This window comes from Gracilinanus agilis, chromosome 3 (assembly GCF_016433145.1).
Source record: "Gracilinanus agilis isolate LMUSP501 chromosome 3, AgileGrace, whole genome shotgun sequence".
In the NCBI taxonomy this organism is placed as follows: domain Eukaryota; kingdom Metazoa; phylum Chordata; class Mammalia; order Didelphimorphia; family Didelphidae; genus Gracilinanus; species Gracilinanus agilis.
The window spans coordinates 196,634,325-196,651,732 of NC_058132.1; the positions used below are offsets into that span (position 1 = coordinate 196,634,325).

Consider the following 17,408-nt stretch of genomic DNA (forward strand, 5'->3'; position numbering starts at 1 on the left):
GCTACCACCATTATAGCTGAGACCCTTATTACCTTTTATCTTGTGTGATTATTTCTAAAGTCCGTACCAGCTATAAATTCTGTGATTTTGTGATACTATTACCAGAATGAGAGAGGCAACATTTGCTAACAGACCTTCAAGAGAAGGGCAGCAAGGATGACCCACAGGAAGAGGGTACTGGATGTGGAAGTATTTAGTATCCATTTTATGCATACATATGTATATATATGTGTGTGTATTACATATATAATATTTACATATATATTATATATTCACATTTATATATATTACACACACACACACATATATATAAAACCTCCCCTGATCAAATGTCAATTCTTCCTTCCTTCCTTCCTTTCTTTCTTTCTTAAAAACTCTTATCTTCCATTTTGGAATCAATATTGTGTATTGGTTCCAAAGCCAAAGAGTGGTAAGGGCTAGGCAATGGGGGTGACTTACCCAGGGTCACACAGCTGGGAAGTGTCTGAAGCCAGAGTTGAGCCTAGGACCTCTCATCTCTAGGCCTGACTCTCAATCCAGTGAGCTACCCAGCTGCCCCCCAAATATCAACTCTTTAAACTAGGGAGTGTTTCCTTTTTTTTTTTTGACTTGGATTTCCAGGGTCTAGCACAGTAGCTGGCATATAGTTGGTATCTAATAAATGCTAGTTGAATGATTAATAGCATTTAGGTCACAGGATTGTTCTAAGGATTAAATCAAATGAGGTAACCTGTTTAAAGTACCTGGTAAAAACTTAAAGCTCCATATGAATGCTAGCTATAATTATCGACAATAATAATAATTGAAGGAAAGTATAAGTGGAAATATGTGCAAAATATATTGTAGGTAATTTTGGAGGGTGGCATGACACTTGCACTTCAGGGATCAAGAAAGACTTTATGCAGAAGGTTGCTTGAGTTGAGTATCAAAAGAAATTATGAATTATAAGAGGTGAAATCTGGTGCTACCTACTTTTCCAGTCTTACCTGAGGCCATGTATTACCATATATTATTACTATGTATTCTATGCTCTACCCAAATCAGTCCATTTCAATCCCTGAAACATCCTCTGACCTTTATGCCTTTACTCTTACTGTTCTCCATCCTTGGAATATTTTTTCTCTCTTTTCTTGTGGAATCCCTACTCATCCTTTAAATTCTAACTCAAATATCACCTCCTTCATGAAGCCTTTCCTGTTATCTTCCAGTTGGTAACAACCTTTCCCCCTCTTTGATTTCACATAGTACTTGATTTTCGAACTAATGAACATTTTGTATCTTTTCCTATTGTAATTGTATGTGTATCTTATCCTCCCAATTGGACTGTAATCTCCATGAACATGGAGACCATGTCTTAAAATACTTTTTATTTCCACCAGAATCTAGCACATTTTACATGTGGTAGGCACTTAGTAATTGATTATTGAATTATTGGATTATTTCTCCCTAATTTTTTTAGGGCTCCATAGTCACCAACTGCCAGGATTCTGTGGCAACTTTTGGAGTAGGAAAAAAGCTCAAAAGGTTATTTGCTACCCTCCTGAGAGCATCATCTGACAGTTAGTATATTCTATGCTTTAGACACAAACAGCTTTAAGTCTGACCCAGTTCATAACTTTGCACAGGAATATACAAAGTAGGATAATACAAATACAAGCGTGAAGGGAAAACCACCCACCTAGCAAATCTAACCAGACTACCTAGAGTCACACTACTTGGTCATAATGTAGTCTCACCTTGCTTTCCCTCCTGTCAACACACCCAGCTTTATGGTCACAGTATAAGGACCAATTTAGGAAATACCAACAGAGGTCTGGATTATTTCTACTTTTATTAGGTCAGACAAACTCAGAGTAGCAGAGCAGCTTATTGGGGGCTTCTGTGTGTGTGAGAGAGAAAGACAGAGAGAAAAAGAGAGAGAGACAGAGAGAGAGAGACAGAGAGAGAGACAGACAGAGACAGAGAGAGAGACAGAGACAGAGAGAGACAGAGAGAGGGGACGGGGGAGAGAGACAGAGACAGAGACAGAGAGACCTAGTGTAATGCCTTGCCTAAAATCACATAACTAGTAAGTAGCAGGGCAAAGATTTTATTTTTAACCCTTACCTTCCATCTTAGAATTAATCTGTATATTGGTTCCAAGACAGAAGAGTGGTAAAGGCTAGGCAATGGGGGTTAAGTGACTTACCCAGCATCCCACACAGCTAGGAAGTATTTGAGGTCAGATTTGAACCCAGGACCTCCTGTCTCTAGATCTGCCTCTTAATCCACTGAGCCACCCAGCTGCCCCCTGATGTTCTTTTGGAAGACAAGTCTTAGACTGGCTTTCCCTTGCCCAGTCCTTGGTGTCCCCTGACTTTTATGATTCTGGTCCTGATTTCACTCATTCTCTCAGGCTAGATTATTAGGGGAAGACACTGGAAGCAGAGGCCCTGATCAGTTCAGTACTGCCAAGTCCCCTTAGAGTACTTGAATCTCTGATCCCCTGGCTTTATAGGATTAGAGCTTTCTTGCCTCCCAAGTAGGTCCACTTAGTCTGATAACTTGTTTCTTTTTGTCTTTATAGATGTTCATTTCCTGTATGCTCCAAATCCCCAAGCAATGAGATACCCTGCTAAACAGTACTTTAAGAATTAGGTCCTTTTTAAACACTTCTATCACTATTACCTCTTCCTAGCCCAAAATGATTCTCAGTTAAGAATTTATTAAAAGTAGGTTATCAGGAGCAACTGGATGACTCAGTGGATTGAGAACCAGGCCTAGAGACAGTAGGTCCTGGGTTCAAATCTGCCTCAGACACTTCCTAGCTGTGTGACCCTGGGCAAGTCCTATAACCCCTATTGCCTAGTCCCTACCACTCTTCTGTGTTGGAACCAATACACAGTACTGATTCTTTTTTTTTTTTTTTTTTTTTTTTTACATTTTTAAACCCTTAACTTCTATGTATTGGCTCCTAGGTGGAAGAGTGGTAAGGGTGGGCAATGGGGGGGGTCAAGTGACTTGCCCAGGGTCACACAGCTGGGAAGTGTCTGAGGCCGGATTTGAACCTAGGACCTCCTGTCTCTAGGCCTGGCTCTCAATCCACTGAGCTACCCAGCTGCCCCCACAGTACTGATTCTAAGATGGAAGGTAAGTTGTTTGTTTTTTTTTTAAGGGTTATCAAAGACGTCTTCATTGTCAGAGTCCCCAAATCCTGCTTCTGATGAGAATGCCTTCAAACTTTCAGAAACTCCACCTTTATAGTTTACCAGCAGGGAGCTGCTGCCTCCATTAGAGCAGTGTTCCAGTCTAGGGCAGGGTGATGCTCTCTTCTTTCCCATACTAAAGGCCACTCTTGCTGGGTCTATTCAAGATGAGGTTGGATGGTCAGCCTACAAAGATCCCCGTCTGCTCCTGATTCTCTCCATGCGCTGCTGCACAGACCACAAGCTAGGGCAACCCCCATCCCTTTCATTTTAGTTCAGAGATAAGCACCATCAAATCCTATAGGATTGGTAGAATTACTAGGGCTAATCTAACTTCTCCGGCTCCTGCAATCCTATACTGCCTTGCTTCTGGGACCTCTGACATAGACACAGGCAAGAGAATAGGAGAGCGATTTCAAGGATGTGGCTGTTACTAATCTTACGACAGTCATTGCTGCCTACTGTAATTCAGGGGCTAACTGCAATACAAGGGGATGGGGTGTAGATGGTATAGGCCGGCCCAAGGGGCCCTTAGGCAGATGTAGAAGTTGGTATGTGTTTATTAGGGGACCTGCACCTAAGCTGAATGAGAGGCAGATGAACTCTCCCACTAGCAAAAGTCAAGACCCCTTTAAGATCAGGATTCTCTGCCAATGCCCCTGGGAGTTGGAATCAATTCTATTGGACAGTTGGTATAGTTTCCAGGAAGGAGGCTGGGACTTCCTGAAACTAACTGTTTAATAAAAGTTTGCCAACTAGAGCTAAAAATCTGATCTGACTGCTGGTGATATTTGGCCCTTGATAAAGGTAAAGGTAATGGCTTCAAAGATCTTTAAGCTTGAGGTTAAATGGGTTTATTGGTAATTGGGTAAAAGGGAGTTGGAAAATGGGTGAAAGTAAGCTAAGATCTTGATTAAATAAATATCATTAAGCTACTTTAGGAAATACAGAAAGATCTTCTTTATGTGCAGCAGTATGAGAAAGCCTTGAGGGAAATCTCAACTCTGATACTCTTGGTTGCTGACCCAGGACTGCCTAGCCCTGGGTCGGATGGTGATGTCTTGATAGTAGAATTTATCTCTTACTTATAATGAGGGTTGTTGGGTATGCCAAAGAGCTGTTGAATTTGGCTAGCAATGGTTGTCGTTTCTACCTGCCTAAATAATCTACCCAAAAAACCACCCTGACCACCCAGGGGCCCACTTTCCCACCCTTTTCCTCCCTAACCCTGGAGTTCAGAGCCAGAAGTGAAGTCAGGGGTCTGGGACCCCTTTTTATGCCCTCACTTCAACTGTCACCCTGGCACCTGTCCTGGGTCCTCTGCTAGGTTCTGTATTCTAAATTGGCAACTGCCAGCTTGCAACCCATGAAAACATGGTTGCAGGATTTCACACACAACACTACTCATTGGTATATTCTGTATTCCAAACCTCGAACAGTCTACAATACAGTTCAGTGCAAAAGACCTTCCCTACAGACACTTAAAAAAACTGGGGAACACAACACAGATATGAGGGAAAATCACTCGGATAGCCTGACTCCCAGAATGGTTGTGTGGTGCAGTGGGCAGTGTGGGGACTGAAGTCAGGAGAACATCTAACTTCCTGAGTTCAAATCTGGCCTCAGACACTCACTGCCAGTGTGACCCTGGACAAGTCACAGTCCTGTTTGTCTTAGCTCCTGTAAAATGAACTGGAGAAGGAAATGACAAACCATTCTAGTATCTTTGCCAAGAAAACCCCAAATGGGATCCCAAAGAGTTGGACAGGACTGAAATGACTAAACAACAAAAACCTGACTCCTAGGAATAACATCCCTCTACAATGAAGGCTCATTTGACTCTCTTGCTTACCCTCCTTTCAATACATTATAGAACAGGAAACAATAGGCCTGTAATAACTCTGCTTTTTATAAGTTGATTACCAATGGCCTCAAAGGGAGGCTAGTGCTCTCCTTATGGATATAGAGGGTCCCTGTACCTTCTTGCTCTTATTTTTCAACTGGCTTGCCTCCCTGATTGTGGCAACACCTTTTCATTCTAGATTTTTAAAATTCTTGAATGAGATTCATAGAATATAGAATAAAAAAGTCTAACAAGAATAATGTAGTATTTAAAGGAAATAATTGAGTAAAAGTTGAATTTTGTGAAAAGGTTCAAGATGATGCCTTTTCTATTTATTCACTGATCAAGGGTGGTACTAACAATCAATATGTAGCCAATCTTCACCTAGGTTCTTGAGAGGGTAAAAAGGATTTTTTATTTCCAATAACCACTAATACTGGGCATCCTACAAAACTAGAAACATTGGCATAAGAGTAAAGTTCTCATCCCTTGAAATGATGATTTGGTTCATTTGTTTTTGAAATAAGATTTTTGTCCCTGGGCACTCAAGCCACCAACTTACTTTGAGTAGGGAAACTTGAACCTCCAAATAGTTATAGTTTTATATAAACTAACCATAGATAGGAGCTAGGCTGAAAATGGTAGTAAGAGGGAAAATGTGCCTTCAAATCTTTGAAACCTTCAAAACCCCTCAGAAAGTTTCTGTCTAATGCCCCACATTCCTCCTTTTCCTCTGTTACTGATCACCAATCTATATGTAGTGCCTCTTCTTGTCACTTCTTACTAATGGTCACAGATCTGTATATAGTGGCTCCCATTCCTTCCCATTCTCACCTCTTACTGATGGTCATAGGTCTTCTTTTCAGGGATCCTTACCACAGATGCTCATCATCCCAGCAATTCAACCCTTCACCATTTGACCCAACAGCTGCTACAGAACTATCACAAGGAAGTAAGGCCCGTTCAAAACTGGACTCAGGCCACAACTATTTATCTGGATTTATTGGTCCATGCTGTGTTGGATGTGGTAAGAACCATCTCTCTTATCTTTATTTATCTTTGGTAGTTCCTTATAAAACGTGCTATTCATACCTGAATATAGAAGGTACCATATAATGGAGGTTCCAATTGAAATAGAAGAGAGATTTATGTTAGACGGATGATAATGGGGATTCTGGACTAAAATTCTCACTAGGCAAAGCCCCCATTGACACTTAAGGGATAGACAGTTTAGAGGAATTAACCAGTAACCAGTACCACCTCACCCCCTATGCTGTTTAAATTTGCTTTTTACTATCACCCGTTTTAGCATATGCCATAGATACATACAGAATTCATAAGAATTATGAAGGCAAGGGGTAACAACATTCCTCCCAATATTTAAGCCTTTGCCTAGTGATAATACAATTAAGATAATATTCACTTGTGATCATCTGAAATTAGGAATAAAGAAAGACATATCCCAGGTATATAAAGTAAAAAAGGTACTTCAGTACATTTAAATGCCTCTTCCCTATCTGTAGATGATGCCTAAGGCTGGATGGAACCGATTCTGGGAGAGCTGAGTTTGTTTTTTGGTTTTGCTTTTAGTCTCAACAGACTTCCTAATTATAAAATAATAAAGGAGGAATGTCTATATAACTCAGGCCAAAGATTAATCTGAAAGTGATTTTGCAAAATCCACCATTAGAAAGAAAAGAGCATGTGTATATTTTTAATGGATATATGTTAGTTTCCAAGTGCTATACTTTGAGCCTAAATACCTTTGCCTTGACTTATTTTATTGGATGAATGTTGGGCATTGAAACTGATGAAAAAACAAGTGAAAAACTTACATTTTAAGTGATGAAAGTTATAATATGACTTTTTTTTGTAGTTGTTATTTGGTCCAAGTAATTTTGATGCTGATTTCCACACTCATGTTTAAGTATGGTCCCAAACCATTTAAAATGATGTTTCATGTCATTTTTTAAAAAGGGATCTCATGTCAATCAATTGTACTTTTCAAATAATAATAAACATTTATTGAGCTCCTATTATGTGCCAAGTACTGTGCTAATCACTGGGGTTTAAAAAGAGGTAAAAGACAGTATCTGTCCTCAAAAAGTTTATAATCTAATGAGAAGACAATATGAAAAATATACAAAGCAAGCTATTATCAGAGAAAGTTATCAGAAATAATTATCAAAGAAAAGACAATATAATTAAGAGTGGTTGGGCGAGGATTCCAATAGAGGGATTTTTGTTTGGGATTTTAAGGAAATCAGGTAAATCAATATGCAAGCAGAGGAGGGAGGGCATTCTAGAAATGGGGGACAGCTGAAGAAAATGAATGGAGCCAAGAGATAGTATTCCTTTTTCTTAGAACATCCATGAGGCCAGTTTCACTGGATCGAAGAGTATATGTTGGGGAATAAACTTTAAGAAGACTGAAGAAGTAGGGGCTCAGTTATGAAGAGCATTGAATGCCAGAGTTATTTTGTTTTTGATGCTATCTTGGCCCTTCCTCTCTGCCGACCTCCAATCTCACATCTCCATCTATCTGCCTTTCAGACACCTGGAACTAGATGTTTAGTAGATATTTAAGTTCAACATGTCCAAAAGGGAACTCATTATCTTTCCCCTAAACCCTCCCCCTACTACCTTCTTAATTACTGTAGAAGGCAAAACATCTTCCTGGTTCCTCGGGTTTATAACAAAGGAATTATCCTGTATTCCTTGCTGACTGTCAACCTTCCCTATCAAATTTATTGCCAAGATCCATCAACCTCACCTTTGTAGCATCTCTCATGGACATTCCCCCCTTCTTTCCCCTGACACTGTCCACCACCCTGATGCAAGCAGTTATCCCCTCACACCTTGATTACTACAGTAGCTTCTTGGTGGGTCTGCCTGTCTCTAGGCTCTCCCCATTCCAATCCATCCTCCATTCTGCTATTAAAGTAGTTTTCCTTAAGTACAGGTCTGACTACGTTACCCCTCTACTCTATAAATTCCAGTAGCTCCCACCTGCTTCCAGGATCACTTACAAAATGCTCTGTCAGAAGTCCTTTACGACCTATCCCCCCTCCTACCTTTCCAGTCTCTTTACACCTTAAATCTTTACACTGGCTTCCTGGCTGTCCCACAAATAAGACATTTCCCTTCCTCAGCTCCAAGTATTTTCTCTGGTGTCACACACATTTCTAGAATGTTCTCCCTCCTCTACTTGGAGGACTTCCCTGGCTTCCTTTGAATCACAACAAAAATCCTTTCTTTTATTGGAACCCTTCCCTCTGGTAGTTATTTTCTATTTATCCTATACATAACTTGCTTTGTATATATTTACATATGGTCTTCCCCATTAGATTGTAAGCTTCTAGTGGGCAAGACCTTTTTTTTTTTTTTTGGTTTGTTTGTTTGTTTTTTGCCTCTTTTTGTATCCCCAGTGAACAGGAGGCACTTAATAAATGTTTATTGATTAAATGACCAATCCTGGAGGTGACAGAGAACCACTGGAATGTATTGAGCTAGAGGGTGAAATCTGTACTTTAGGAAAATCATTTTGAATGGATGATGGATTAAAGTGGGGGAAAGACTTGAGGCAGGGCGATTCTTTAGCAGTTATTGCAATAGTCTAGGTTTGAAGTGATGAGTGTCTGAACCAGAAGAGAGGTAGTGTTGGGGGAGAGAACAGGGCATATTGGAGAGATGCTGCAAAGGTGAAATCAACAGACCTTAGCAACAGCTTGGATATGGGGAAGCGGGGTGAGAGGTAGTGAGTAATCCAGGACTACTAGGTTGTGAGCCCAAGGGAGGACGCTGTTGCCCTCTACAGTAATAGGAAAGGTAGGAGGAGTGAAGGTTTTTCCCAGCCTCTTTTTCATGCACAAAATAGGTGAATGAAGATCCTGACACATGCTTAATTTCATTCTAGCTAACAACCCCCTGAGAAAGGCCCAGCACATTAAACCAAGCTCTAAATTGAAACTCCTTTGAGACAGTTTCCTGTGTAGATAGTGAACCTTAAATTTAGAGCCCTGGTATCCCAGGGACATTTCCTCAATTGTATAAAGGAGATGCAACTACTTGGAAATTTTTGTTACTGGGTTATCACTGCATTATTTAACAAGCATGGCCAGATTGGATCATCAGTACAACTTGGCCAAGGAAGCATCATGTGAACTATATAGCTACACAGTCTAGCCCTAGAGCTATATAGCTAAGGCATTGAGACTTTCTTCCGCTACACATTTTTTTTTCTTGTCTCATACTATTTAAGATAAGGGAGAATTGTTTCTGTTTCACTTTGGACCCCAACAAATCCTGCTTTTATAGTGTTTGCCAATCTCTAAGGTATAAATACTCACACTAAAAATTTAACAATTGGTTCTCCAAAGCCTATTTCAGCTCAAGCATAACCCTGTAATTAAAGCAGACTCCAGGCTTTCAAGCTCTGTGCCTTGCAATGCCAACTACCTACTGGCCATCTCCATCTCAACAGTATCCAAAATTCATCATGTGCAAACATGGAATTCATTGTCTTTCCTGACTTACTCATCCTGTCTTCCAGACTTCTCTATTTCTGTTGAGGGCACTACTCTCTTCCAAGTTATCCTGGTTTACAACTTTAAAATCATTCCGAACTCTCCCCTTTTCCTTATTCTCCATAACAAATTAATCAACAAATCTTATAGATTCTACCTAAAGGATTATTCCTTTTGTATAAAAAAACATTTTGGCTACCAAGAGGAGCAGAAAAAGAATATTTATGTAAGAAAAAAAATAACAATCCATTTGGAAAAGAAACAGTCTCTCAGAAAAAATTTTGAGTAGAGACTTCTCTGGGGGAACCTTTAGATCAGTGGTTCCCAAACTTTTTTGGCCTACCTCCCCCTTTCCAGAAAAAATATTACTTAGTGCCCCTGGAAATTAGTTTTTTTAATTTTAATAGCAATTAATAGGAAAGATAAATGCACTTGTGGCTATCACCTCCTCACTGGATCGCTACAGCACCCACCAGGGGGTGGTGGCGCCCACTTTGGGAATCACTGCTTAGGTAAATGTACTAAAAGGACCTATTTGAAGGCTCCACACTGATTGAAATAATGATGGCTTCAGGCAATGTGGTCCATCCACATCTGACTATTTCAGAGTTTTAAAGTTTATAACTGATAAGCCATAAATCAATTTATATTTGGGGGATGATGGAAAGTTATATAGACTGTTGGTGTCACACCTGATAGAATTTTCTTTTAGCTTGGCATCTTGATAGAAGTGGTTCACTGTTTAGGAAGAGGTTCTGATTTGAGGCAATAAAAGCTAGAAGAAGAGGAAGACGGAGAAGGTATAGGAGGGGTAGGAGATGACCGGATGATGATAGAAGCAAGAAAGGAAGTTGAGCCCAGATGAAATTGGGGACAAAAAGCTTAGGAGTTGATAGGAGAAGTTGTTTACAGAGAACAGAAGACAGGTGCTGACAGGAGCTGGCTGAAGCTGATAGGCAGGAGCTGCAGCTGTTTGCTGGGAGTTGGGCTGATAGGAAGAGAGGCTGAGGAAGAATTTTTTTTTTCCGGTCCTCAAACATCCTGTGTCTCTCCTCAACATTTAATGAAAGACTATTTCTTTTATTTCTTTTTGTTTATTAATTAATTTATTTAATTTAGAATATTTTTCCATAGTTACATGATTCATGTTCTTTCCTTCCTCTCCTTCCACCTCACTCCCATAGCCAATGAGCAATTCCACTGGGTTTTACATGTGTGAAAGACTATTTCTCATCCAGCTGATTTTTCAGTTTTCACAAAAATTTTTTTCGACTCCCTTTTAGCAATGAAAATATCCATATTCAAATGGATCCCTTCCATGTGTATAATCCCTTTGCTCCCCTCCCATTGCCAGGGCTCTAGTTCAGGCCACCATCATAGGCAGAGGTACTCAGCAGCATGGCACAGGGAAAGAGAGTTTGAAGTGATGTCTAGGACCTGGGTTTAAATGATACTAGAATGCTGGACTTGAAGTCAAGAAGACCTGAGTTCTATCCAGCCTCAGGAACTTATTAGCTGTTTGAGCTTGGCTAAGTCACTTAGCCTCTGTTTACTTCGGTTTCCTCATTTGTAAAATGGGGATGGCAATGGCATCTACCTCCCAGGGTTTTCGTGAGGATCAATTGGGGTAATATTCGTAAAGCTCTTAGCACAATGCTTGGAACATAGCAAGTGCTATATAAATGTTAGCTACAGATGGCCCAGTGGATATAACACTGATCCTGGAGTCAGGAAGACTAGATTTGAAATCCAGCTTCAGCTTCCTCTCCTGTAAAATAGGAGTAATAATAACATCTATTTCTGAGTTGTTATGAGGATCGACTGAGACAATATTTGTAAAGCACTTAGCACAGAATCTAGAGTATAGTAGGTACTTAATAAATTCTTATACCTTCCCTCCCTCTTTTTACCTATGTGACTTTGGACAAGTCATCGAATCCCTCCAAGCCTCTTTCCTTATCTATAAAATGAGAGAGTAAGACTAGATTAACTCTAAGATTCATTTTAGCACTTGTGTTCTTACTACTTGTTTGAATTATTGTAATAATAAGTTGTTATGTCCATTTCTAATTTCTCCTCTTTCCAATTCATCTTTTACAAAGCTGTTAAAAGAATTGTCCAACAACACAGGTCTGACTGTGCCAGGTCTTTCTTGCTCAAAAGCCTTTAATGGTGCCCTTCAACCTTTAGGATAGAATATAATCTCTGCCTGACAGCGAAAGCCCCCTACGATAATCAGACACTGACCAGTCTTTCCAGCTTTATTTCATTTAATTCCTTTTCATGAAAACTATATTTCCTCCACCCTGATCTTATTAGTTGTCTCCTAAGCTCAAGGCCTTTGTTTCCTCAGCCTTGCCTCTTGAAATCTTTATCTTTCTTCAAAGTTCAGCTCTGATGCCAGGTTTTTCTGAAAAATATTCCTTTTTTCCTGAGTTGTTAGAGTCTTCTTCCTCCTTAAAAAATTCCTTAATTTTACTTACCTGCTATTGTGCCTGTCATAAACCTCAGGAGAATGAACATAAGCTTCTCAAGGGTAGGAACTTTTCTTTTCTTTTCTTTTCTTTTCTTTTCTTTTCTTTTCTTTTTTCTTTTCTTTTTTTAATATCCCCAAGAGGCACTTAATAAGTGTAATTAAATGTTATTTTCTATACCTGGAATGCCCTTTCCTCCTTTTTGGCAACCTTTCAAATTCCTACCCAACTTTCAAGGCTCAGTTTTTAAATGCCACCTCCTCTAACGTCTCCCCTGATCCCTGCCTCAACCAAACTGAAGGTAATCTCTCCCTCTTCTGAACTACTGTAGACTACGGATATTTTCATGGCTCTTTGCATATATTGCCCTGTTTCAAATACTCATGTGAGCATATCTTATCTCTCCTATTTGATTATAAGTTCCTTGAGAAAAAAAGACCAGCATATCACAGTTTACACTAATGCCTCCCAATTCAAATGTATCTTTTGTGTTCCTTGGTATCTCTAGCTTTTGACACAGTGCCAGGCACATAGTAGGTACTTGATATAAATACCTATTGGCTGATTGAAAAAAGAATCGCTGTATCAGTTCCAGTTATTATCTTTCTGTACATCTTGGCTACTCTGAATGTGTCCTGAAGTATCAGAAACTCACATTTATATAGCACCTGAAGATTTGCAAAGTGTTTTTTATTCATTCACTGATCTAATAATGAAAAATCTACATTGTCTCACTGGAAGGCTTAAGACCAACATTGCTGGTTCAGAAAATCAGAGCTAGCCAAAGCTTCAAAAGACTTGGTGCTGGGCACAGACTCCACTCATGCAAGGACATTCCCAATGTGCATAGCACTCTGGCAGCTGAACTGCTGATAACTTTTGTTAGGAATGAAGAACTCATTGGCCCAGCTTTCATCCTCGTACCTCACTTCTGCTGTGATGGTGTGCCTCCTGTTTTGTTTATATAAAAGACTACAGTCTTGTTTGAGAATATCTGGGTATTATGAGTACCTTAGGGAAATCTGATTATAGAGATAATCTACTCAACAGTGAAGAGTTCCAATTTGTTTCTATTGAGTTTTGTCAATTCCGAATCCCAGATACCTTTGTATTCCAGTCCATTGACTAGAGCCTCCCAGCCAGACGTTGAGGCATCTGTTTCTATAGTCTCCGGAACTGGGAAAGATAAATAAGAATGTGGGGGAATTATCTGTATATTTGCTAACCACCAATTTAGATCTAAATAGACTCCCTCTGTTAGGAAGACTAATGAATTCCAATTCTCTGAAATATCCTTTGCTTTTAACAAGCAAGATGGAAGGTATCTGAAAATAAAAAAAAAAAAAAAAAAAAAGATACGCAGGGGAAGAGCTGTGAATAATGCCACCAGAGAACCAATTATGTTCACCAGCTGGCATTGAGAAACTTGTTTCCTTTGACTAAAAGATTTTCGTTTTAGCCTCAAAATCCCTTTTTTTGACATTGTGTTCTTTGGGCTTGTAGAGAGGAAGCCTACCCACCCCCATCAGCCAAGCATTAGGGAAAAATCCTCGAAAGTAAAAGCAATTGAGCAGAGAAGTGGGCAAGAAGAGAAATGAAGTAAGGCACTATCATTGCAGACAATCAAGAATCTAATGGATAAAATAATCGTGAGATTGAAGCAACACAGTGAAAGGACCCCTTTCCCCATCCTCGTGACTCCTTGATTTGATGAAGGAATTTTTCCAACTTTCAACTGAAGGAGAAAAGAGGAAAAATTCAACATGTACATTTAATTGACGTAAAGAGTTCGTTTCTTGTGGACAAGATGCTCTCATGCAACAGACTAAGGATTTGAATACATTGAAGTTGAGATTCTCCAGAGACCCTGAAGTTAACTGCTAGGTCTCCAAACAATGGCTACAGCATTGGACCTTATTCTCTCCAGCTGGGGAGTTCCTCTTTGCAAAATAGAACTAGGATTAAGAGCTCCATTCTTGTGCTTTCCTGGGGAAGCGTGCAAGGAGATTCCATGATCCTTAAGCTAATAGGAATGACAACGAGTCAGTCTCACCTGGTCTGAGTTTTAGGAAAGGCCTTATCTCAACTGCCAGGACACGAGCTGAGCCTATCTTGGCTGGGAGTCACCTTTTTTAGTGGCTACAAGCTGTTCTCCTGGGAATTACCGATGAATTCAATCCTTTCCTATTGTATAATACTAGGGAACAGGTCTTCAAAAGCTGATTGTCTCGAAGCATCCATTTAGTGGCCAGGAAAGACTACACAAATTGTCCAACCAAACTGACCTCTGCGGAGGTACTAAAGCAGGACACCACCGCATCTGCTTAATATCCTGACTTTTCCTTCCTCTGAAAGGTGTCAGTGACAGTACTTCGATCTTCTTCATAGCAAAAAGGGACTTCATTTTTCCAGGTTATAATATTTACTTCAAATGACAACCTCATTGAATGAAATTGGGGGTGGGAAGGGGAACAACAACATCTCCACACTGCTGTAGAACTGATCTTATGCTTTCAATCCAGGAAAAGGGGGGGTGGGGAGAATCCTAGTTAAAGGCCGATTGCCAGTTGCTTTCATAGCACCAACACAAGAGCTATGATTTGTTATTTACTGAGAGTTGGCATGCCCTAAACACCATACAAAACACAAAGGAAGATTGGGTCCTTGCCTATTTCAACGGTTCCTGGGCTTTGAGCCGAGATCAGACCACAAAATAACAGTAGGACATGAAAACAGCAGGTTAGAATGTGTACAAAAGAGGACTTTACATTTCATATTTCTTCATCTTGGATTTTATTCTTCTTTCCCTATTTTCTTCTTTCTAAAGGGATAACATTAACAGCTTATCATTGAGAGGCAAAAGGAAAACATGAGTTCATGAAGCTCCCTTTAACTACAAATATCTGTCTTCCACTATACATTCCCTGGAAACTCTTTCAAGACTGTTGACTGCTTCCCCCACATCCCTTCAGTGTAGCTCCTGCTCCCCAAGTAGCCTGGCAGTTTTAGGATTCTATTCACTGGAATCCATATTGAGAGATAGTAGTTTTTAATGATGATCACTGACTCTCTGCAGACCTCAAAGAATTACATTTGTCATGTCATCCACAGAATGCTTTATTAATGTTCAGTCCATCCAGCCTCTTTTAGGAGAAAGAAAATCCATATATAGTGCGACTTAATATGAATAACTGTCTGTAGCAGCTAAAACAACATACTTTGAAAGATTATGAATAACATCTTGATTACAAATAAAAGCTTGGTCTCATATTTTTAGCCCAGGATTGGCTAAGAATATATATTATTCTTCGTTCTGATTAATGGCAGAGTAACTAATTAGAGTGGAAAAGAAACTAGTGATTCGTTCAGGGTGTCAAGTGCAGTCAAAGTGCCATTTTGTCACAGATAATATAGTAAAGCTCATAGAGACAGGTGTGCATAATAAATGGGAACTTAAGAGAGCCAAGAAGAGTTGAGGTGATGCTTAAAAAATCAGTATTGCTTGGTGAGGTTTGATTTCTTTCTTCCTGAAATGACATACCATTGAACTAGGTCTTTGATTTATTGACTTTCTGAGATTTAATGTAGTACTTGAATGTTTCTTTCTTTCTTTCTTTCTTTCTTTTTGACTCTGCAGGATGCACAGAATCAAAAACTAAAGACTAGTGTATGGTACCAAGAGGTAATTGAGCATGTTTGTTTCTATTGGAATCCTGATTTAGAGCTGTTGTAAAAATATAATTATCCTAATAAAGACTATACATTATTCACCTATTATGTATCTTAGTTTCTTGGATACAGTGCTTGGCACATAATAAACACTTAATAAAGGTTTACTTATTTGATATAGGACTAGCCAGAGCTCAAATAAATGCCAAACCCACCTTATTGGACTCCTTCTGAAATGTATGTTTACTTTTTCTGGTTTAGGGCTATCTATCTTCGTTATGACTGGTGGTGAGTTGGAGGGGAAGGGGAGAAATCTACTTAGTTAATCAATAGATAGTACCTGGAGCAGGGGGGGGGGGAAGTTATCAGTCTAAACTTCTCTGCTCTTTAACAATGCTACGTTATGACAAATTTCTTTTCTGACTTCTTACAGATTTGGAATGATGAGTTTTTAGCCTGGAACTCTAGCCTGTTTGATGGAATAGGAGAAATCTCCCTTCCCCTGAGTGCCATCTGGTCCCCTGATATCATCATCAATGAATTGTATGTGGAATTGGTTCCATTTCCACGGGCAGTGACTTGTTTGATACTCAGACCAAAAGCTGTTTATTTTCATTACAAGTTACCTTATAATCGTTTCTGAATTTGAGCCAATGGCATGTTGTCATGCATATTCAGGATAGAGTGAATAGAATATTAGAAATTAAAGTGAACCTTAAACACAGTGAGTTGACTTCATATGAGATAAGCATTTAATTATGTATGCTTGCATTACTATATGAATAGGATTATTGCCCTCTGAGACCAAAATAATACTGAAATAGAGCTACAGAGAAAAAATCATGAGAATGTCATTACTGAGGCCACTGCCAGAGTTGAATTGTCCCAAGGGAAATGCCCATCTCTTTCTGCTTTATAGAGGTCAGTCATGGGTGTCATGGCCAGTACTGAACAGACCTCCCTTAGTATAATCAGAATTGTTTAACCCTTCCAGACCTTTTATCCAACAGCAAGTTCTCTTGTGTTTTATGTAGCATGGATGTTGAAAAATCACCTGATCTTCCCTATGTTTACGTGAACTCATCTGGGACCATTAAGAACAATAAGCCCATCCAGGTGGTCTCTGCATGCAATTTGGAGACATATGCTTTCCCATTTGATACACAGAACTGCAGCCTAACCTTCAAAAGCATCCTGCACACAGGTAAACTCAGAGAGATGGGGTCAGCTACCTGGAAAATGTTCTTATGGAGAGAACATATGCCAAAGTGAAAACAGCTGACATCTGTCATTGCCTGACTTCATCCTTTTCATTATGTGGTTTATTCAGTTGAATTCGGTTCAACTCAATTCATCTTGTTTAGGAAGTATCTGATCTTTTCAAGGCACTGTGCTGGGTGCCTAGAAAAGTAAGACGAAAACAACACAATCCCATCTTTGTGGAGCTAACTTTTTATTGGACAGTGGGGGTGTGAAGAAGATGCAACATGTATGTAAGTAAGTGTAATGCAAGGTAGATCCAGGCCAAGTGTTATAGCAAAACTTTAGGGAGTGAGGCATTTCCAACTGGGAAGCAGAGAGAGAAGGATTTTAACAGGTAGGGATAAGGACAGAGGGCTTTCTAAGTCTAGGGATAGCTTACCTACACAGATTCAGAAATGTGGGAGAGAGCATATAGAGTTTGGTTGTGCTATGTGAAGCAGAATTGTGT

At 39.6% G+C, this 17,408-nt stretch overlaps 1 protein-coding gene across 1 annotated transcript in view; it reads left to right on the forward strand.

Moving 5' to 3' along the window:
* HTR3B (5-hydroxytryptamine receptor 3B) overlaps positions 1-17,408 on the forward strand; it is a 34,249-nt gene that overhangs the window by 4,204 nt on the left and 12,637 nt on the right. Inside the window, exons 2-5 of the mRNA XM_044669025.1 lie at positions 5,895-6,055; positions 15,666-15,710; positions 16,131-16,240; positions 16,732-16,901. Coding sequence (XP_044524960.1) covers positions 5,895-6,055; positions 15,666-15,710; positions 16,131-16,240; positions 16,732-16,901 — 486 coding nt within the window. The remainder of the gene's footprint in view (positions 1-5,894; positions 6,056-15,665; positions 15,711-16,130; positions 16,241-16,731; positions 16,902-17,408) is intronic.